The 21,748-nt window shown below is 45.9% G+C and overlaps 1 protein-coding gene across 1 annotated transcript in view; it reads right to left on the bottom strand.

The window, feature by feature from the left end:
- NFKB1 (nuclear factor kappa B subunit 1) overlaps positions 1–21,748 on the bottom strand; it is an 887,546-nt gene that overhangs the window by 39,623 nt on the left and 826,175 nt on the right. The window contains exons 20-22 of the mRNA XM_069630690.1: positions 14,155–14,279; positions 12,971–13,037; positions 7,655–7,827 (exon numbers count right to left, since the gene is read on the bottom strand). Coding sequence (XP_069486791.1) covers positions 7,655–7,827; positions 12,971–13,037; positions 14,155–14,279 — 365 coding nt within the window. The remainder of the gene's footprint in view (positions 1–7,654; positions 7,828–12,970; positions 13,038–14,154; positions 14,280–21,748) is intronic.

The raw sequence follows: 21,748 nt of genomic DNA, 5'->3' as shown, positions 1-21,748 counted from the left end.
TGGCTTGATTTTCTCCTGGAGAGCTTTACAACCCTTACCCTTCTGGGCCGATGGATAAGGCACAAGGACTTGAAATGGACGCATGACACAACTGGTAGCCTGTGCAGTTTGCTCCGGGCTACCAACATTGGCTTTGCATAAAAATACCTGTAGTCAATTGGACTGTCGAATGTTGTAAAACCTGTAAGTGTTTCAGCAGATAGCCCAGTTGGGAAAGTAACAGAGCATTCAGTAGTCCAAACTGCCATTCATAACCGCTAGCAACAATTTGTGCATACAACTCAGCGGCAATGAAGGGCACGACTTTCTTCAATCTCTTTAGATTCAAAGGGCCACTACTACACATAGCTCCAACATGAGACTCCATAGTTATTGAAGCGGAAAACTTCACCCCAAGATTTTTCACCACCATAACAGGTGTAGGAAGAGGGCCCAGATCTGATGGCCAGTGGAGCGAGGTCCAGGAGTGTGGTGGGGAGGAGGGACCCACCTCCAATATCTCTGTTTTTGCCCCATTTAACTTGAGCCAGTTTTGGTTCATCCAGCTTCTGAATGTTTCTAAACAGGCTCTCAGGCGAGCGGCCGTAGTATCATGCTCCAAATCCAACCTGAAAATAATCTGCGTGTCATCCGCATAACAAAAGTAGCGAGAATCAAAAGAGCGGATAAGACGAGCCAGGGCTGGACATATACATTAAAGTGGAGACAGTGCCGATCCCTAATTGGGTAACGCTTGTTTAATGGCTCCTCCTGCGACCACCTCTAAATTGATAATGGTAAAAAACATCATCTCTGCAATATGATTTATGATATGATGCGTCATTTATAACGTGCCTGTACACAAGTGTTTCTAGGAGTGACGAGACAAGGGAGGGGAGACAGAGGGAGGACAAGACAAGCAATCTTACTAGGCCTTGAGTCATTCAGATCGTGCAAGAGCGAGAACGAGAAGTGCAAGGGGCAGGGGGGCAGAGGTGCCAGGGAGAGGGATGGAGAAACAGGGCAGCAATGCTCTGAGTAAGTGCAGCACAAGGCAGCGCAGCTCTGGGTAAGTTCAAGGAGGCAAGGGACTGTAGAGGTTACAGTCGCAGCCTCTAAGTGCGTAGAAGGTCCAGAGGCACTGCAGGGGTGACTGACCAAGAGAGAGCCTGGTGCCTAGTGAGACTCTGAGGGTAGCCAAGCAACCAGTCGGTGCAGCACAAAGGTAGATCAGGTAGGTCAGCAAGGGAGGGAGAGAGAGAAAGCAGAGGAGAAGAGTAAAGGTTTAAGCTGCTTTCGGAACTTCAGGTGGTCCAGCTCAAATTTGAGAGGGGTAGGTAGGCCATTTCAGAGTGTAATTGGCTGGCACCTTGCTTCATGGGCGGTGTAAAATTAGAGATTTTCATTGGTTGGCTTCTTACTAACCAACCTTGGACAACTGACATGTCGCCAAGACATGAGCCAGACAGGAGTAGGGTGGAGAGAAGTCCACAGACTGTTTTCCTTTCAATTAAAGAAGATACCATCCCTCATTTCTAGGCCATGAACCAGGGTGATCTCATTGTATTTGGCCTTGTGTGACATATCGTGTCTGGGGATACGTGTAAGGAGTAAGGCAGGTGTCCTATGTGTGTTTGTTACTAATGAATAGACAGTGTTCTTCAATTATGAGTCATGTATGATGGGGCCGTGTTTGGAATTATTTCTCCCTTCAGTTATTGGGAGTTTAGCTAGTATTGATGCAAGTATTATGCTTTCTCTTGCCACTGGGGACACTTTTGGCTTATAGCTGTCCTGCACCTGGCTTACAAGGGCTGGTTAAACTCTTATAAAATTTTAGTTAATCTGGGATATCTATCCTTTGTGCACTCTGGGAATTGCTAACTTGTGCTTTCACTGCAACATTCTGACCCTCCCTTAATTCACAGTAACCTTGGCTGTGGTAGCCAGCTTCTGCTTGGGCTCTGCACTGATTTGTTTTTCTGTGATTTCAGCGTATTGTGATCTCTCAAAGACTTAAGGCCTTTTTCTATCTCAAAGTGTGCTCTCGCTTCCATTTTAGAAACGATAGCTGGCCATTCCTCTCGCCTTTCCATGTTATATTTGCGTGTCGACTCTTTGGGGCTGAGCTGGAGGGTTGCTGAACAGCTAGGCCTAAGGATTTTGCTCTGGCTTTGGATGTCTGACATTTCTGAAGGGACTCATCTGCCTCAGCTCCAAAGAGGTTATGTTGCTCAATGGACACATCCTGAAACTTCGTCTGGATGTCCGTAGCAAAACCTGAGGTTCTCATCCATGAGTGTCTCCTTAGGACTGACCCCATGCCCATGGCGCGTGATACACAGTCGGTCGTATCAAGGCCAGACTGCAAAATCTAGCATGATGCTTCCTTGCTATCCTTTACTAAGACATTGAAGCCCTCCTCCATCTCTACAACTTGATGATTCTCTTCCACCCCAGAGATAACACTCCAGATCCAAATAGGTATTTGGTCAAAGTGCAAGTTATGTTTACAGCTCTCAGAGCAAGGATACCTGAAGTGAACACTAAATGCCGCCAATGCATCCAATCTCATATTCTTCCTGTGAGGGTGCAGTGAGGGGACAGAGGTGGTCCTGAGGTTGCCTTTCGCAGCCTGCACCAACAAGCTCTCTGGGGATACATGGGTGGAAGCATACTACTGGGGGGGCACAGCATTGAAGGCACAGAGCGACCCTACCGTCACTGGGGCAGACACTGAGAGCTTGGCATCTACTCTGAGTTATGTCCATGGTATAAGGCACAATGGGTCCCTTGGGTGCCATCAGTGCCGAGGCGTTTGTGAAAAGGTCCTTTTTCTGCCAGAACGCCTTCCATTCCTCCAGAGCAGAGGATTGGGTGGGAAACAGTACATGTGGTCTCAGAGCTGAATCCTCTGAGGAGTCCCTTGACCTGGAGTAGTGACCCCTTTTCTTCGATGAAGAAGAAGAAGAATGATGTATCAGAGAGTTGCTTGGGGAGCGAGACCTCTTACAATTCTTCTTCTTCTTGTCTTTCTGGACAAGGGAGTGTGTTTTTCTACCGTAATTGCCTTCCATTTCTCCTCTTCCAGAGACCTGACAGAGTTTCTCTTGCCACTCTTGACACAAAAAGTGAATGATTCTGCGGCACGCTCCCATAGTGCCTTAGGGTGCATTGATTGGCATGACCAGCAATCCTGCTGACCGTGTTCCTCCCCCAGACAGTAGTGGCAGGTCCTTTGGGGGTCTGGACAGATTTTTGGCTCCTGCAATTACACACAGCGCTTGAATCCTGAGGCCTTCCTGGGGTTAGGATTAATGCAATCACACATTGAGCCAAAGCTAAGTGGCACTCCAAAACATGCTAAGCTCATTGGGTGCAGCAGATCTATATACATAGGCCCGATGTTATGTCTGGCATGGGGTGCACATTGGCACTGGGCGACCTGCGCTGCGCCCCTTGTTGGGGAAAAGATTTCGGAGAAAAGCTGGTGCTGGAGATAATATATCAAAGATGAGGAACCTGTGGGAGGAAGGAATCTATTAGAAAGAATTAATTTATGTCGCTTAATATCGAACATTTGGAAAAGTTTGCTGATCTTTGGGATGTGCATGTTTTTATAAATGAACAGAGATTAAGGTATTTGGAAACAAAACTAAACACAGAAAAGAAAATACCCTCAGTTTCTTAAGCAAGCATTTGTTACCTGTATTGTATCCTTCCTTTTTTGTGAACTCCTTGCCCATCACCAATATCCCATATTGGCTGGTCATGGACAAAAGGACTCTATTCAATCGTAGGGGTACACAGAAGAAACCAAACTGATTGGAGACAGCCACTCAAGCATCAGGCTTCACAGAGGTACTGAGATAGCACCGTGAGAAGAAAAGAACAACTTCTTGCAGCTCATGGATAACAGTGATACCTGGACTCTGATGCTCTTGGATCTTTCGGCTACAGCCAATGCCCTTGCAGATAGGCTGAGGCGAAGGGGGTATTGCATTGGAAGCACATTTGAAATGGGTGAATTCCTTCCTGGTCCACAGATTTTCAAGTGTTAAACTACTTTCTGACAAGTCCAGGGCATCAAGTTTCGCTTGCAGACTTACTTAGTGCACATGTGCTGTTAAACATGTACATTTAGCCACTGGATAACTTGTTGCTGTTAGGGGAGTTTTCCTAAAGTCCTACTGGCAGTAAGACCTTGGTAAGCTATCACAATGGTTTGTAGATCCCCCAACTCTTAGTATCAGTCTGTACTAACTCAAGACCTTGGTAGTGTGGCAGAGCAGTCAGGCTTAGTTTAAGAGGAAGATGTGAACTGTAGGTAAGTACTCTGAATCTTAGTCAGACAGGCACAACAAAGAAGCACTTACGCATATTTTTATATACAATATTATATTTACACCAGAATCACTTTAAATACTTCAAACGTTTACGGTAGAACACTTAGGAAAACTAGATAAAACACTTCAAAGGGCACTTTCACATTTGTGTTTGTTCGCGGTTACATTTGTAGCAACATTAGAAAGGGAAAAGACAAGATTATATAATTGCACACATGCGGTTTTTAACAGGTTATACAGTAATGCATTTACTCTGTAAACACATATAGAAAAGTACATGAGCTTAGTTCAAGGTTCTAGGGATGGTTTCTTTGCCTGGCAAGTCTTTAAAGTCCAAAAACGCAAACCTAGCTAAAGGCACTTGAGAGAAGGCTTGAGGTCTTGACAAACATCGAATAATGAAGAGTTCCTGCAGATTTCTTCCAGTGTCTAAAGTTATTGAAGCAGCAAATTAGCAACTAACAAAGGAGACCTAAAAACTGACTCGAGAAAGGGACACTTGGATCAGAGGTAAGAGGGGGTTGCCCTGGGCACTTCTACGTGCACTGCAACGCTCTGGAGCGACTTCTTGGAGTCAGGTAAGCAATACCCTTTTCCCCACAGTACCTTTGAGGAAAGTGTTCGTGTTGGCTCCTCCGCGATGTGGCAGCTCTGTACCAGACCTCTGGATTCCTTGGTCTGATGAGGAAAGGCAGGACAATGGATGGTGTCTCTCAGCAGCAGTCTCGAGGGAGGACTTGTAGCATGACTTTCAGCAACTTCTTGGTTCATTCTGCGGTTTCAGCACCTTTTCAGCAGCACCAACAAAATACACGGATCGCCCGGTCAATCTTCTTTGCTTCCTGAAGTACCAAACTCTGGTGAGGGGGTCTGGGTGACTTGGATCAGATCTCTAGAGTGTCCTTACGGGCTCAGCACAGATTTGGATGGATTTGGCCTTTCCATGATGATGCACTCGAAATGGGCAGCAGGTCTCCTGGTATTAGTTTTCTGCAGCTCTGAAAGCTCCTAGAAATTCGGGAGATGGCTCGTTTCAAAGTCCGTCTTTGGACTGCTTGTCCCACCAGCCAAAGGGAAGGAGCCGTCCTCTTCAGAGCTCCTCTGTCACACAGTAAATGGGGTCAGGTCAAAAGTGTCCGCTTTACGGTCTTGCAAAGAGTCTGCAGGTGTCTCTGGTCATCTTCTTCTTCGGTTACTTCTGTTTCCTGTGGTTGACTTGCTTTTCACTACAGAAGCCTCACCTTTTACACAGTTCCAGCACAAACTCCTCTGCAATCTCTCTCAGCATTTTACAGAAAGATGCGTTTGGCTGTCCAATCACGACAGCCAGGCCCCCTGTGGGAGTAGGTCATATTCAGCTGCTCTGGCAGACAAAAAGACAGGAGGGTGGAAGACTCCTCCCCCACTTCTTGCCTGCCCAGACACTCTGGAGCCTAGGCGGGGATACCTACAGGTTCCCGCCAAACTCAAAACACACATACAGACCTCCCCCTCACAGAATCATAGAAGAAGGGCTAACAAAGAACAACCAAACTAGTAATGGCGAAAAAATAAAGGAGGCCCCAAGTTGGTACTTGGATGCCCCATTGTGCACTACCGAGGCTATGGACATAGCCTGCGGTCTAGAAAATACACAATAGTTGGTAGAACACGTCCACTGCCACCAACTAGGTTATTGTCTATATGACTAAAAAAGAGAGAAGGGGGATACTAGGTATCCCTTTAGCACTCCACTGAAGGTGGTGTGTGCCAATCTCTCAGACTATAGAGTTTTGGGAGAGATACTAAGTATCTCTCTATCCTTACGAACTGTAGTTACTTGAGGATATAGAAAAATAATCTTAAAGGAGGACCCTGGGGGTCACCAGCAACACTGCCCATAAAGAGCTGTGTGCTGCAGTAGTAAAACACAGATGCCTTTAAGAGCTATGGAACGGACGGACTCCATAGTACAGGTAGATTACAAAGAATAGAGTTCCAAAAGACAAAGCCCATAAGAATGAATGAGTGGAAAAAGGCTCCACTTATTTAGGATTAAAAGAAAAAGGTCCAGAAGTTCAGCAAAAAGTCAGGGTGGTCTTACTAGGCGAGGGGATGAAGCACGATAATGATACATCTCCCTAACAGTTGCTTTAGGGGGGCATGGCAATCGGCAATTATGCAGATGACAGGCAGATCATTTTTAAGGCTGTGTAGGAGCTCAAGGAAAATCATGTCAAATAGCATACATATTTAACATAATTGATCAAGGATCAATCATTGATCAATAGATGCAGCTCAGTTGGTTGGGTCTGAACCACTCTAAGATTGAGCTGTTGTCACTTGAATTTAACAAGGAATTGTCGTTGGCCAAACTGAAATTTGCCAACTTGAAAGTTTCTAACAACATTCTCCCGCCAGGCCAAAATGTTAAGCTTGACCCTGTACTGGGCGTTATCAAATAGGGCCCACGCCGAGGCATCGTCAGATTAACCAATTATTGGCTGATATCAGATTCTTTCTTTCTGGGTACAACTGAGTGCCCATTGCAGGTGCCATCACATGGACAAGGTTAGGCTGCTGCAGTGCATGATTTCTTAGAGCTTCACAAAAAGTCCTTAGCCATCTCCAAAACCTGCACAGGTCTGCAGCTAGAATTGCCCCTAACATTCCTAGACATGAACATATTGTACAGTCTCTGAAAAGGCTAGGCTTGTGCATTGTTGGCTCTAGAAATACAGTTGAGGCTCTCACGCTGACCCAAAAAGATCTGTATGGACCATTCCCCATGTATCTGCACAATAGGTTTAGCCTGTCAGCCAGATCCCTCGTCTCTCGTGAAAAGTATCTTGTCTTCATTCCAAAATTCAAAATGGCCAGAGATTCGTATGGTGCTCGGTTCAGTTGTTGGGGGCCAAACTCTGGAATACCATGACAGAGGAGGCTTGCTGACATTCAGTGTTCTACAAGATTTTGCCCCATAAGTGGTAAGCTACTTTATGGTAGATTTCATCTTATTTTTGTTTTCATTTTTACCACTCCCTACCCACCCTGTTCTACGCCCCAATACACTATAACCCTCTACGTATATCTAGTTTCCCCACACAATGAACCCTACCACAAGGTAACTTACCACATTGTCATTTATATCAATGAAACCACTGCATATGGACATTCAGACGCAGGATTAAAACACTGTTATTTTTAGCGTCTTCCCCCCTGCCTGACCTCCCTCACTAAGTTACCCGATGGGGTTGTCACCTCCCTAAAAAGGACCAGAAATGTCACGAGGAATGAATTGCTGTGAACATCTTTTAGCTATTAACTAGAGCATTGTCAAAGTACCTTACCTCGTAGTTGTCTAAAAGAGTTTTGGGTGGCAGGGGACACAATTTGAAGGCGTTGTTAAGTATTCCTAGACCCAGTTTCTGAGACAGGGTGGACCAGTTCTTGCTTGGATCAGGCACATCTAACAACCCGTAAAGCTTCAGTTTCACATCTTCATTCAGAGTTTGCATGTCCCCTGGACAAAGTCAAATGAAAAAGTTGTTGAACATTTGGAAGAAATCCCCCTTTAATAGTCTGTAATAGGCTATGATGACCAAATAACATTCCTCGCAGCATTAATACACATGGCAAATCTTCCAAATCTGCCAACGAAATCATACAGCGACATAGGAGGAAGATTTCTTTGACAGATGTACAATAGTTACACAAAATAGCACCACATCAAAAGAACCTACAAAGAATAAATAGAAATAATGACTGCCTTGCTAGGGAAGAATGCGGTGCCACCAGTCGCCCGGGCAGGATGCTGGTACAGCCCTGTTTGGAACCTTAGAACATAGCCTCCACACACTCTGGAAAAATTGCTTTAATCTGGAAGACCTGGCAAGAACCTTAAAGAAGTCCCTGACAGCTAATGGTGTATCTTCATCCCTGGTCCTATGAAGGGTGGAGCACACATTGCCGCTAGCCTAGTGGCCAGGTAGGCATTGGCGACTGTTACAGTAGTGATACAGCTCTGGGCGTTCCCCAACCATTGTGATGGCCAGTTCACTATGTTGCTTTTGGAAGAAGCCAGATAACATGACATTGAAGGAATATTTTCAAGATAACACAAGCGATTAAATACACCTTCAAGTGCACTAACACCTTTTATCTCCACAAAGACATGCAACAGAGAACAGCAGGCGAGACCCTGTGTTAGTGCTCCCCATCTTCAATGAGTATATTGACTTCTCTGCATTCACCACTGGACGGTACTTACAGTATATATTCTTATACTTAATTTATGAAGAGCACTTTATATAAGAAGATCTGGCCCAAGAGGGGGCAGAGATGAGCACAGCGCAAAATAGATTATTACATCATTAAGACATCTGGATTCCCAGATGAGTGTTGGGAGGTTTACATAGGCAAGGGATAGTTTTTACAAAAGCTCAGGAGGTTAAAGATGGGCGCTGCAATGCACTCACACATCAAGGGGTTCACAGTAGCCAGCAGTCCAGGAGGTGGCAAGTGGGTGGTTATTTAGATGTTTTGAAGTGAAGGGGGAATAGGAGAGTATGTAGGTCTTTCCTGAAAAGTTGAAGGGATGGAGCAAGTTTCAAGTGGGTCAGCAGACAGATCCAAAGGGTGAAAACGAAGATAGCAAAGATCTGTTTCACGGACTATGCTTGACTGACTTTGATGGTTTCCAGGAGCAAGGTGGTAGAACTGCAAATGGGGCATGTTTGCCAGGAATTTGGTGTGTCACATTGGAGGACTTTATAAATGATACCCAAAAAAATGAATTGAATGTAAGTTTGAACAGGGTCGTAATTTCACCAAAATGCCTGTGGTAGCGGATGTGACATCACTCGACCCTTGACCTCTGATGATATCACATGAACTGATGGCTTTTAACCCCACCCCGAAGTGATATTGTGGGAAGCAATGGAACACGACCTTTCACCCCTTGACAAAACAGGAAGTGGAATCACATAGCATTGTTTCTAAGTACACTACGAAAAATATGGTTACGATATCATATCACTATAATGTGATATACATTTCATACAAGAATGGATTGCCATTCTTATCGTTAAGATCAGTGTGTATAGGCCCATATTACCAAATTACTGTGAATGCAAGCAGACGTCCATGACCAAATGATTATGATGTGTTATTATGTAGCACATACGCTTAAGCGCTTTATATAGAAAACATATATATACAATATCACCCAAACTGTGTTGGTACTCATTTATGGACCTAAGAAGGATGAAAGGCTGAGCTGAGGTGTTTGCGAACAGACTAAATCAGTGACTCACCCCCTGAAGTGTATCTGAAATACACCTTTAATGAGTCTAGCAATTATTGTATAGAATTCCAGAAAGACACATTATTTGGTATTCCTATTCTTTCTTATTTAGGGTCACTGCTGAAAGTGTTAGACTTGCGGAACCCCTGTTCTTTTTTAGTTTTTAAGAGGCATGAACAAGAAAGCCAGCCACCCTAGAAGCAAAGAGCCACATGGCGCTGGCCACAGCCCAGGAGCTCTCATAAAAAAAACTTTTTAAAAAGACACTTTTTTGTAATTTCTTTTAATGGGGTTGTAAGGGAGACGTCCCTTGGTTTGAAGGTGGACCCGGTAGCAATGGGTGGAGAGCAGGCATGCTGCCGCAAGTAATGGAGCCTTATAGTGGTTGTCAGTTAAATTCAGAAGGGCAGTATGGAGGTCATTTCCCCTGTCGATGTGGGAAACCAGGAGAGTTTGTACAAATTAAATGCTGCTGTGTGAAATGGAAGGTGTAATATTCTGTAATAATTGTGTTTAGTGTAGTTTAGGACTAGGAATGTTGCTCTCCTTGCTATTCCTATTAGATAGGCGGTGCACCAGCGTAACCTAGGCAAAGCTATGCCAAGGGATAGGAGAGTTTTTGAGGGATAGATATAGCTTGGAAATAGGGCTTTTTTTTATTATAAAGGATTGGGCTATTCCACCCAATCTTTGTGATAGAAATGAAAAGTATGACCCCCATGAATTTTGTGTGAAAACTGAAGATCAAGCAGGCCAAGAGGAAGCTTTGGCGGATTGCTTGGGTACACAGAAAAAGAATTGGGTCTGGATGCTGCTATACATACTGTTGCTTGTTCGGTAGAAAAGAGGTGAAATAGCGGATGTTCGTGTCTGCAATACCGATGGGGGTACAAAGTGTGGAAATGAAGGCTTACGGAACGGATCCATTATATTTAGGATGACAAGTGTTCCAGGAGGACAAGGAGGGAGGAGTCGTCCTGTCTGTGAGCCTTGTGATTTCATGAACAACGTACCTCAGTGTGAGCAGTTACGGGCATGGTAGGCTTGTAAACGTGCATAACACGGTATCAGGTAATAATATCGCCATATATATGGTCGCCGTAAATAATATCGTCGGGAAAATGACGTGCCGATATTATGTGGGTGACCATATATATGGGGACAGGGGCAAAAAAAAAAGTTTGGGGGTTGCGGGGGTGTCCCCCGCATGTTCTATGCAATAATGTCGCCACAAAAAACGGCAATTTTTCGGGATATTTTTGCATGGCGAGATTTTTGTGGCGACATTATTACATGGAACCTATTACACGGGCGATAGCTCATCAGCAACCTGCTCGCCTTGGAAGCAAGACGACAGGAGCAACACAGGTTCGATCCCCGGTCGTGCTTAGAAACCTCTGGGTATTAAGCGCGTTATAAATAACCCATCATATCAATAATATATGCCCTTGTGCTAATCAACAAGTGAGGTAAAATGAGAAGCAGTTTACACCCTTAAATACATAATTGGGTATAGCATGGAAGAAATGTGATACATGCGTGCAATAAAGTGTGTCTGAAAGAAGGCAACACATCTTTTTGTGCATTCATGCTCCTTGTACCAGTCCACTTCTATTGTGCCTCCATCTTTCCAGTTTTCCTACTACCCCAACCCATGCAACCACATATGTCCCTGCCCCATTCCCTTCCTGCCACTTTGCAATCTAGCGTCACCATCCTCTGTGTCCACTATTGTGTTCCCTAACAAACGTAAGACTTTCTGTTAGACCTAGTTGTGATAGCTCACCTGATCTATTGGAGTTTGCTGTATGTATTACTGTTGTTTTGTCTCGACTTTGTCTGGCCGTGCCAGTAAGACCCAGGGTCATTTGGGGCGCCTTATAAATGTATTAAAGTTAAAGTTAAACGTATTGCAGGAAGGGTTGTGGAGCAGATGCTGATTACTGTGTCCATGTAGAACCTGGCAGTCAATCAAAGCACTGGGGTTGCGTATTATGGAGATGATTGACATGGGTGATGTGAAAGGATAGGGCGAGGTCATGGGCTGGGCAGGAGGCATTTTAGAGCATGTGCTATTGAAAGAATGAGCTCTAAGGTGTTACCCCCGGAGTGGGTGTGTGAGTCATTGTGGTATGTAAGGCGGAGTGAGGTTATGAAATCAAGTAGGCAATTTATCATGGTTTTAGTGAAAGGGGCGTGGTGGAGTTTAAGGTCTCTTGAGATATGTGCCGCCTGTGATGCAGAGGTCAGCAGTGGAGCTGAGGCCGGTGAAGTCAGGTATGACTTCTTGTTGCCACAAAGAGAGTGATAGATTAGTTGATTAGAAAGTAATTATGTGGATAGCAATAACAAAGCAAGATAGAGCAGGCATTTGAAGGATGGTGTGGTTGGTTGGGTGAGAGGGTAGAGTGCAAGGGAGTATTTGGGGACAGTGATAAATCCACCACCTATTATATGGGGTGACACTGGTGAAGCATAGTGCACCCCCTGGGGAGGGGTTCATTAGCGAGGTATCAGGTAATATTATCCCCAGAAATAATATTGCCATATATGGTCGTGGGGTAAGGCCATAGGTGATATTATTTGTGGGAATAATTTGTGGGATTATTGGGCCGGTGGTTGCAAGGGTGTCCCCCGCTGCATTAAAAAAATTATGGAGGTTGCAGGGGTGTCCCCCACAGGTTCCATGGCTTAATATTTTTGTATGCCGATATTTTTGCAGGGATATTAACACATGGAACCATTAGCGATGGGTGTGGCAGTAGGGTAAAACAGATTTCGGGAAGAAGATAACAATGCAGTCGTTAAGTGTAATGAGATGTTGTATGTTAGGGGCATGTGTGTGTACAGACCGTGTATTGATATGGGGCAGTGGGCAGAGTATGTGAGTTTGTGTTTATGTAGATGAGGTTGGTGGGTGTGGATCTTATTACTGTGACAAGTATGGGTTGGTTTGCACTATATTCTGCAATGATCCGTGCAGCTCTAAGCACCAACATATCTTCATGTTCTATTTATTTTATTTACATTTTTAAAGCGCACTGCAGCCCAAGGGCATCGAGGCGCTGGTTGCCCTGATATACTTCTTATTGGTGTTTCTTTGTGGTTGCAGTGAGACTCCCTTTTAGGGTGGTATAACTTTGCTACAGACCTCGGTGTGTGGATCCTTCTTGACCACGACCAAGGGCACAAGATGTGTCCTTCCTATAAAAAATGCCTTTCTTCACCCTTTTAGTGGAACAGGTTCTTTCAGCACACATCCTACCACACCTGGAATATACAAAATAAGAACCTTCTCATGTTGCAATGTAGATGGGCTGTTGGCATGCACCTTTTGTGAAATGTTATGAAAAAACAATACCTTGTGGCAGCGGGTCATCATAAGGCACTTTCGATTCATACGGTTTGCCCTTCAAAAGTTCATAGACCTAGAATGGGTGAAAAACACAGTGTAAGACCTGGCAAGTAATGACTGACGTTAGGAGTAGAACTATTGTTTTAAGCTGCTTTACAGCAGATTCAATCTGAAATTCATTAGGCCCTGGAAGCCCAGGAGCCAATAGCAGGCATAAGTCAAAGGGCACAAAATGGCGGCTCTTCAAATGATATGGCAGATCAGATACCGCTCATGCTGTGCCAAATGAGCTGATCTCAAAAAAGGAGCGCAAGGGTCCTGATAACCTAACAGAAGCAGCACAATGGAGGTGGCACCCACTAGACAGCCAATATCAGGGATGGTAGGTTAGTAGTAAGCATTCCACCTCAGACGTGGGACCAGCCAGCAGTACACAAGTTTGAATACCGGCAGGGCCCATTCAGCCCTGCACTCTTCTGAGCTTGATAAATTGAGTGCCCTGGGTAACTGGATGATAACAGCCACTAATAATACAGCGTACGGAAGTTCAACACCAACAGATTTCCGCCCGACTGATGGATATTTTGAGTGGGGTGAAGGATTAGTTGCGTGAGGGGTTGCCGAAGGCAAAATGACCAAGTCCAACTCTACCAAAAGAGGCACCTTTTTGACAATTAGAATAATAATAATAATAATAATTTAATAATAATTTAATAAGAACGTGTGGAACCCCTCAGCATTTAAAAAAGAATTGATGTTGGCTTTAGTCAAATATATTTATAAAACCATCACATTATACAAAGTGCAGTAGGTTAAAGGCGAATGAAAGAGAACTCCATTTACTAGATTCCAGCATATGGCAAGAAATGAACAATTGGTCAAGCTCTCCCGCACCTCACGCTTTCCCCGTAACAGGCTAGGGCACTCACTCGGTGTCCAGTCAAAGGGTCGAATTCATAAGGGTTGAATACAATACGTTCGACTCAAAAGGATCAGAAAAAAAAGATTGAATGCCTTTTTGAAAATGTATTTTTTTTGGGCCTTGGTATAGTTTCAATTTGTGGTTTTTGCCCAAAAAACAAAAAAATAAAAAAAGTGCACTCGATTTTTGTTTTCGGTCCTTTTGATTCGAAACAATTGTATTTCGAATCTTTGTATTCGACCCTTTAACCTACAAGCAGGGCACTCACCTCCTCATTGGTCGCCATGTCCAGCGGGGTTGTCCCGGGGACTATCCCTTCATCTTGATTGTTGCCTTCTCGTGAGCTTTCTGGGTCATACAGAGGCTCGCAGTTCTCGATCAGGGGATCGGCACCTGATAAAATAATATGCTTCAGAATGGTTTGCAACCGCCAGCCAGACCCAGCAATATAACTGTTCATTACAGGTGCATGAAGTTTAAACGTCGCACTTGCATTGCATGCAATTCGCAAAGAAGGGCCCTTTGAAACATAACATAACAGAGGTTCGCCTATATTATCCTTGATAGCACCCTCCACCCATTACGCTCCCTGTTGGAATCACCCTCTCATATTTTTTAACCCTCTCCACTGCTTTGGTTTCATATATAAACTTAATATAGATGATACGCTATATCCCCACCCTTGCTGTCTGCACAGCCAATGCCTTCAATGCACACTACAACCAACCGCAGCACAATATCAATGACACGTAACAATGCTATGTGCACAGAATACTCTTAGAAGGCGCTTACACCTGGAGTATCCAAGTGCTGATTTGGGTTGTTTGCCAGTAACGGAAACGTTTGCGGCCAAAAAGACTCTAGGTAACTTGAGTGTTACGGTCAAACAACCCAAAGTAAATGCCTCCCCAAGCATGTCCTAAAAATACACCCTCCCCCATACCCCATTACTTACCTTTTGGCAGCACATCCCTTGTGTGTGCCGCTGACTCCTTGCGACACTGGTTCCCTTCACTTACGTTCTTGGGAACCGGCGCTGCAGGGTCCTTTCCATTTTTTCCCGTACTTTATTTCCCTACGCGGGGGACACCCCCGCAACCCATGAATCAGAAAATGCTGAACATGGGGAGCCGGGGACACCGCTGGAATCCCTGCTCCTCATGTTCGGTATTTTCGGATTCAAGGAATGGTACATGCCTTTTTCTGTCTTTTGTACCATTCGTACAAATGGATGCAGTCTTTTGGGGGTGTTTCCTCCAAGTGCTATGATAAAGCAATTATCGAATCAATTGACTCATGATACTTAATGTGCGCAGAAAAATGATATGACATTTCTTGAGCATCTTGAGCATCGTTATCACATTTCCGCAGACTTGGTGTCTTCCCAGTTCAGATGCTTGTTTATGCCACTTCCTTCTCTTCCCTTCTGAAATCGAGCTCATGCAATGATACAATAAATTTGGATTTGCTGGCATCAAATACACTCATGTGGCCATCAGAAAATTGGGTACACAGCAGAAAACTGTTTGGGCTAATTGGTTAAATAGTGCCTATCTGATTCATTGCCAGGGTGCTGCCATTATATGTGTGTGGGTATTGCTTAAATATTCCATGGTGTTAACAATGATATCAGGGTGTGCCGTAATCTACTCCATATGCCAAGGTGCCATCTGTTGTCAGGTTTCTGCTCAATGGGCAACGGGTCTGGTAAATATGGTTGTGGATGATATCGTGTAGCCCATGGCCCCAAGGGGCCCGGCTAGTAGGGGCTACATGCTTGTGCCATAAGGGACCCTAGAAATAAAGACACAGACACCAGGTTTAGTAACAGTATTTTATTTAGGGTGTGTGTGTGCTTTAAGTATTTTGTTGTGAATTAAACCACCCCAACCACCATGGGGCTGGATGGAATGTTAAGAAAAGATAAAAGAAAAGAACAATGGAATAGAGCTCCCCTGCCCAAGAATGGGCTGGGCAGGGGAGAAAGGAATACTAAAGGAATTTGAAAAAAGGAGACAGCTAAGGGACAGTTGGAAAAAGGAGAAAGAGAAGGGGAGAAGAAAGAAGGAAGAAGAGGGGAGTAGAAAAAGAAAATAACCCTCTGGGTGGGCTACTGTCATAGTGATAGTGAGGTACTGGGTGAAGCATGTGGGAGCCCCACAGAGCCCGATCCAGGGGGCTGAGCTATTTAGCAGGGGCAGCAGGGCCGCGGCAGGTGTTGGCCCACCCAGGGGCCTGATCGCATGGGCCCAGATGTCGGGGCGCTTGAAAATGAACAGCCCTGTTTGGGCTCCATGAGGTGGGCGGCCTGAACCGGGCTAGCGCGGCGGGCCCTTCTGAAAGTCCTCCCAGGCTGCGTGAGCTAGGCAGAATGTTTCCTTTTCTTCAAATGTATGGTTTTCTTTGTCCTCTTGGAATTTGTCGAAAGCATTGGCGATAATGTACAATAAATAAAGATTTTAAAAGAAAAGTCCAAGACTGGCTTGCCGGCCAGCCCGTGTGAAGAGTGGCAGGTAGAAAGTCCCAGGATGCTAGGTTGGGCAGCCCGGATGAATCCCAGTGGCCCGCCCCCTGCGCCTCACGATGAATTGCAGAGGGGCGGGCCAATAATAGTTGCAGGACGTGGGTGCGCGCCAGTGGCAGAATCCCCACCGCCTGAACCTAAAATGGCACCAAGGAGCAGCAGTGATTGCAGCAGCATCCCCATGGCACAGCAGCGGCAGTGGTTCAGACAGCCCCTACACCAACAGGTGCCACCCAAAAGATGAAAAAGGGCCACTGGAGTGGCGGTGAGAGCAGCTGGGCCCCCAGCCTATGGGGCCCACCCTGAAGATCCACACGAGCTGTGGTGAATATGCGCGCGGCCCTTGGAAAAATATGTTCATAGTGCAGGCAACATGGTGATCGTGGGTGGCCCCATGTAGTGATAAGCACCACCCAGAACAGGGAACAGCATGGGGCTAGGCCTTAGTTACATCATGGCCAAGTTCCCTACAGCCAGCCTATAGATGGGGACATCGGCAGCAGCGCCAGAGACAGCCCTTAAGGTACTGAGAGGGGGGTGACTGGCTGGAGCAGTCACTCCCATTGTGCTATAATGTTTATATGTATTTATATGTGTTGTATGTCATTGTTTGAATGTATGTTTAGTAATGTACATATTTAAGTAAAGTAATATATGTAATGTAGTATATGTTTTATAAATTATATAATTGTTAAGTAGGAGATAAAAGAATTGGGGAATTATTAAGGGGAATGTTACATAGGTGCAGGATTTTAAGTATGTATGGGGTAGAAGGGAGGAACCCTGGCGTGAGGTAGCAGGAGGATGAGGCGCCACACTTCTGGCCTCACACTCCATTTGGATGGTACCTGAAGTTAGGGAAGGGGTCTATTGCGTCAGACTCATCCTAAGATTCCCTGCGACACCTCCAAGGAAGGTGAGGGGCAGACGTAGCAGATCCTCATTTAGTTGGTACTCACACCAGGGGTACGCCTGAAAGGGGTAGGAAATGTTTAAAAAAATAATGAGTGCTTTTATAAATAAAGACGAATTCCCGTTAGGATCGATATAAAATCCGCCTTGGTGGCTGTGTCCATTTGGTTAGCTAAGAACTCAGGATGTAGCCCATCTGCTGTTCACAGCAATTTTATTCCACAGGTGCAGTGCCCCTCCCTATCCAGCTAGCCTGGGGTGGGGGCTGCTTCTCATGGGGCATGGAATGAGTGCTCCCTGGCCTGGTTTGGAGCTCGTCAAGTGTTGCTACTGCTCGCTGAGTTAATCCCCAAGGAGGAGACCTGCAGGGAATAGTTCATATCCTCGCTGGCAGGGGTCAAGTCCCAAAAATTATCATCAACAAACACAATCAGATGTGACTTTTCCAGAAATTAGCATATCAAGGAGAAATATGCACATTTCATTAAATTGGCTTAGCATAATCACCCAAATTAAACAGGACGAATGGCATTTGCCATTCATAAAATCAACACACACAAAACCAAGAGAGGATATTTTCTTCTAATAGTGTTTTTGAAAACTTTAAAAGGTGTGCATGTTTTAAATGCCAAGACCCAATACAAATGTTTTCCCTGGGACTCGCAGTACCAAAATTGGACATTTCACCTGTAGTTGTTTGCTGTTTTTCCTTAGGTTATATAGTGCAGTGGTGAAGTGTCCAGCCTACAAACCTGACGACTGCAGTTTGATCGTCGAGATCGGCTTTAATTCATAAATTCGAAGAGGATATTCAATGTTTTTCATTTTAGCTGGGGGGACTGAGTCCACCCTCTGAATTAAGTGGGTGGACTCCGTCCCCCCACGTGTACCCTCGACTTGAGCCCTGCTCGCTGGCCTGACTTAGTTTTCCTTCGACCTATGATCCTTAAAATGAAAAATAAATCCAGTTGGGCAATGCCACCAATTATTATGTAATAGCTCATAGAAAATGCAGTTTGCACTGTGTGTATTATGCCATGTTAAAATATTTTATATATACGACCAATCACCTACGTACTGGTCCAGCTGGGCCAAAGCTTGTCCAGAAAGTGATGTATTATGCCCCTGCCAAAGTATCCAGACTTTAGTTTGCGGAGTAGAGCGAAAGGGAATCAGAAGAGTTTGCAAAGGAAAGGAAAAGTGGCTCCGAAAGAAGGATGGTGACGGGAAAGAGTTTAGGGAACAAAATGGTTTAGTAATGCAGAGTTTGTGGAGGAAAGGAATAGGGAATCGGAAGAGAAGAATGGTGAAGGGAAAGAGTTTAGCGATGAGCAATGTTTGGTAATATAGGAGAGAGGCACAAGGTAAGGCTGGAGTTTGCAATAGTTTGCATGCATCAAGAGTTAGTGTAGAGAGATCAGTGCATATTGCTGATCAGGAGAAGGGCTCACATATAATGCTCTTGGAAGCAAGCTTGTAGCCCGTGGGGGCTGTATTTGGTATTAGTCAGTAGGTGGTTGCATGATGGGCTTGCGTTACGTTCCAGCGTACCCTTGAAGGTTGCACTTTTTTATCTGATCGTGTTCCAGTAAGTAAAGTGCCAACCCCAGATGGAAATCCGGGTTGCCCACCTGGCTGACAGGGGTAACAGTGCTCAGAGTAGACTGTGTGAGGGAATAGGAGATGTGAAACATCCTTCAGAGTGCCATGCCTGTGTGACAACCTGCTGAGGTCTGGTGTGAAAAGTGATGGAAAGGGGAAATTTGCTTTGAGATAAGCTGTATAGTTCAAAGAGGTGAACATCTTCCCCGTTCAATTAAGTTACGCACTGCTCCACAGTGGGAACCTAAAGAATGAGATGCTTAGTGAGGGTGCAGATGTCAGCAGGACAAATAGCTAGCATTCCTTTGCAAACGTAGTGCTATGTGTGAGGTAGGGGTGTTAGCATGGGGGCTAGGCGAGCCAAACACTCACGCATGCTGCACTACCATACGGAGCCGAGTTAACGTTCAACTTGCTTTATTAATTACAGAGCGGCAACTGCCGCGCCCTCAAACCCGCCCCTCCCACACCCCTGCGTAACGTCCCGTATGCGCGGATCGCAACGGCGATCCGCCCACATAACGATGTGGAGCTTGCTGACATCTCCCCCCTTTTTAACCTGTAGGTCCGTTTTCACTTCTTACCCCATTTCTTCTATAAGGCGTACCGGTTTCATGCGGGACCGCTGGGGTCGTCTTACCCTGCTTGGGGTTGCCACCTCAGCAGTCTGCATGGAGAGATTCTGTTCATCCCCTGACTCTTCTCCATCGCCCAGGTAGGGTACGTCCCGTATTCTGCCTTCATCACTGTCCCTGTACCTTTCCCACACTTCTCCCTGGTTGGAGGTCACGCGTTTGAAGTGTGATATGTTTCGGGTTATGGTTGAGCTGTCCTGTGTTTGGGCCGTCACCATCGTGCCCTTCTTGTGCGTCACCACCAGCGGGGTGGGCGCGTATGTGGCTTCTTCTTTGCGGGCTTTTGGTTGTCGGACCCATACCTCATCTCCGGGCTGTATGGGGTTGTCACGTGCTCGTCTTTTGCGGTCGAATGCTTCTTTCATTTTTGCCTTTCCTTTGTCATCGTTGGCTCTTGCCTCCTGCTCAAGCGCTGTCAGTTCTCATGGCCTGGGGTCTTCTGGTAGTCTCGTTGTAATTGGTCTCCTGAACATGAGGTCGGCCGGACATATTCCCGTTTGCTATGTGGTCTATGCCTGTACTCTCTGAGTAATTGGTTTAAGGCCTGCTCGAATGGCTTGTTCTGGACGTGGGCGATCTGGAGGGTCCTCTTAATGCTGGCCATGAACCTTCTGATCATGCCATTTGCCTGTGGCCATCGTGGGGTTATCTTGCGATGTTGGAAGCCCATGTACCTAGCGAAACGCTGAAAATCGTGGCTTGCGAATGAAGGGCCATTATCTGACTTTATGATCTTGGGCATTCCGTATGCCGACAAAATTCGGTCAAGTGCCGGGATGATGCTCGAGGTTGCGCTGCTTTCGACTATTTGTGCATCTGGGAACCGTGAGTGTTCATCCATTAGTGCTATCACGTGTGCCATCACTCAGTGGCCCAAAGAGGTCTACCGCCAGTTCTTCCCACACTTGATTGTGTAGCGTTGATGTTTGTAGTGGATTTGAGTGTGGAGGGGGTGATACCTGCACGCAGATGTGACAACCCTCTACTATGCTTTCTACCAACTTGTCAAGGTGCGGAAACCATACCTTCTGCCTGAGAAGGCGCTTTGTCGCGACTACCCCTCGGTGGCCTTCATGTGCTAGGTGTACAGTTTTATCCCTGAGTGTCCTCGGGATGACTACCTTGCATCCCTTTAGAAGTATGTGATCTTCCACTATCGTCAGTTCGTCTCGCACTTGATCGAGCCATTTTACGTCTTCTTGAGTGGATTCAGCCTCTGACCTTGCTTGTTGTCTCATAAGTGGCTTTCTATTGTTCTGCAGGCAGTGCAGCACAATTCGAAGTGCTGGGTCGCATTCAGATTGAGTGGCAAGCTCAGACCACCCCGCCGGCAGCGGTTGAAGGTGGTGAACTACATAGTTTATGTATGCATCAGCGATGGAGGGTCGCGTTTCCGCAGAAGTTATGGGATGTCGGGATAGATAGTCCGCTGGATTTTCGTCCTTCCCGGGGCGATGTTTTACTGTGAACTTGTAGTCCTGTAGGCGTAAGCCCCATCTGGCGATTCTCGGCGGCATTCTGGCTTTTGGGTCACCGTATATGGTGAGCAGCACCTGATGGTCCGTGATTACCGTGAATTCCTTGCCAAACAGGAATAAATGAAAATACTCGCAGGCCCATACCACGGCCAAACTGGCTTTTTCCGCTTGTGAGTATGCCCGTTCCGTGGCCGTAAGGCTTCTGCTGGCGTATGCTACTATGTACGTGGTATTTGTGTTTGCCGGGTCCTTTTGGGTGAGGATGGCGCCTAGTCCTACAGGGCTGGCGTCAACGATCACTTCGGTGTCCCGACGAGCATCAAAATATGCCATGTCTCCCGCCTGTGAGATGGCGTCTCGAATGGTTTCAAATGCCTTCTGACACTCTGGCGACAATGTAAAAGGTGTGTCTTTGCATGTGAGCAAGCGCAGCGGGTTGCTTACGCTTGCATAGTCCTTCAGGTATCTTGCACAGTAGCGGGCTAGACCTAGGAATGAGCGCAGGTCTGTGACGTTCTCTGGTGGCGTGGCCGAGTTAAGCGTTTTCACTTTGTCTGGGTCGGGTCTCATCCCAAGGTGTGAGAAAAAGTGACCAAAGAATCTTAGTGACCCTTTGGAGAATTCGCACTTCGTTTTGTTGAGGGTGAGTCCTGCTTCTTGCAGGGCTTGGCACACTCTGTGCAGTGCTAGGTCATGCTCCTCTTGTGTTTT

Source organism: Ambystoma mexicanum, chromosome 6q, assembly GCF_040938575.1.
Source record: "Ambystoma mexicanum isolate Mex_15411 chromosome 6q, UKY_AmexF1_1, whole genome shotgun sequence".
NCBI lineage: Eukaryota > Metazoa > Chordata > Amphibia > Caudata > Ambystomatidae > Ambystoma > Ambystoma mexicanum.
Note: the sequence above shows the minus strand (reverse complement) of the source record. Positions and strands in the feature narration are given on the sequence as shown.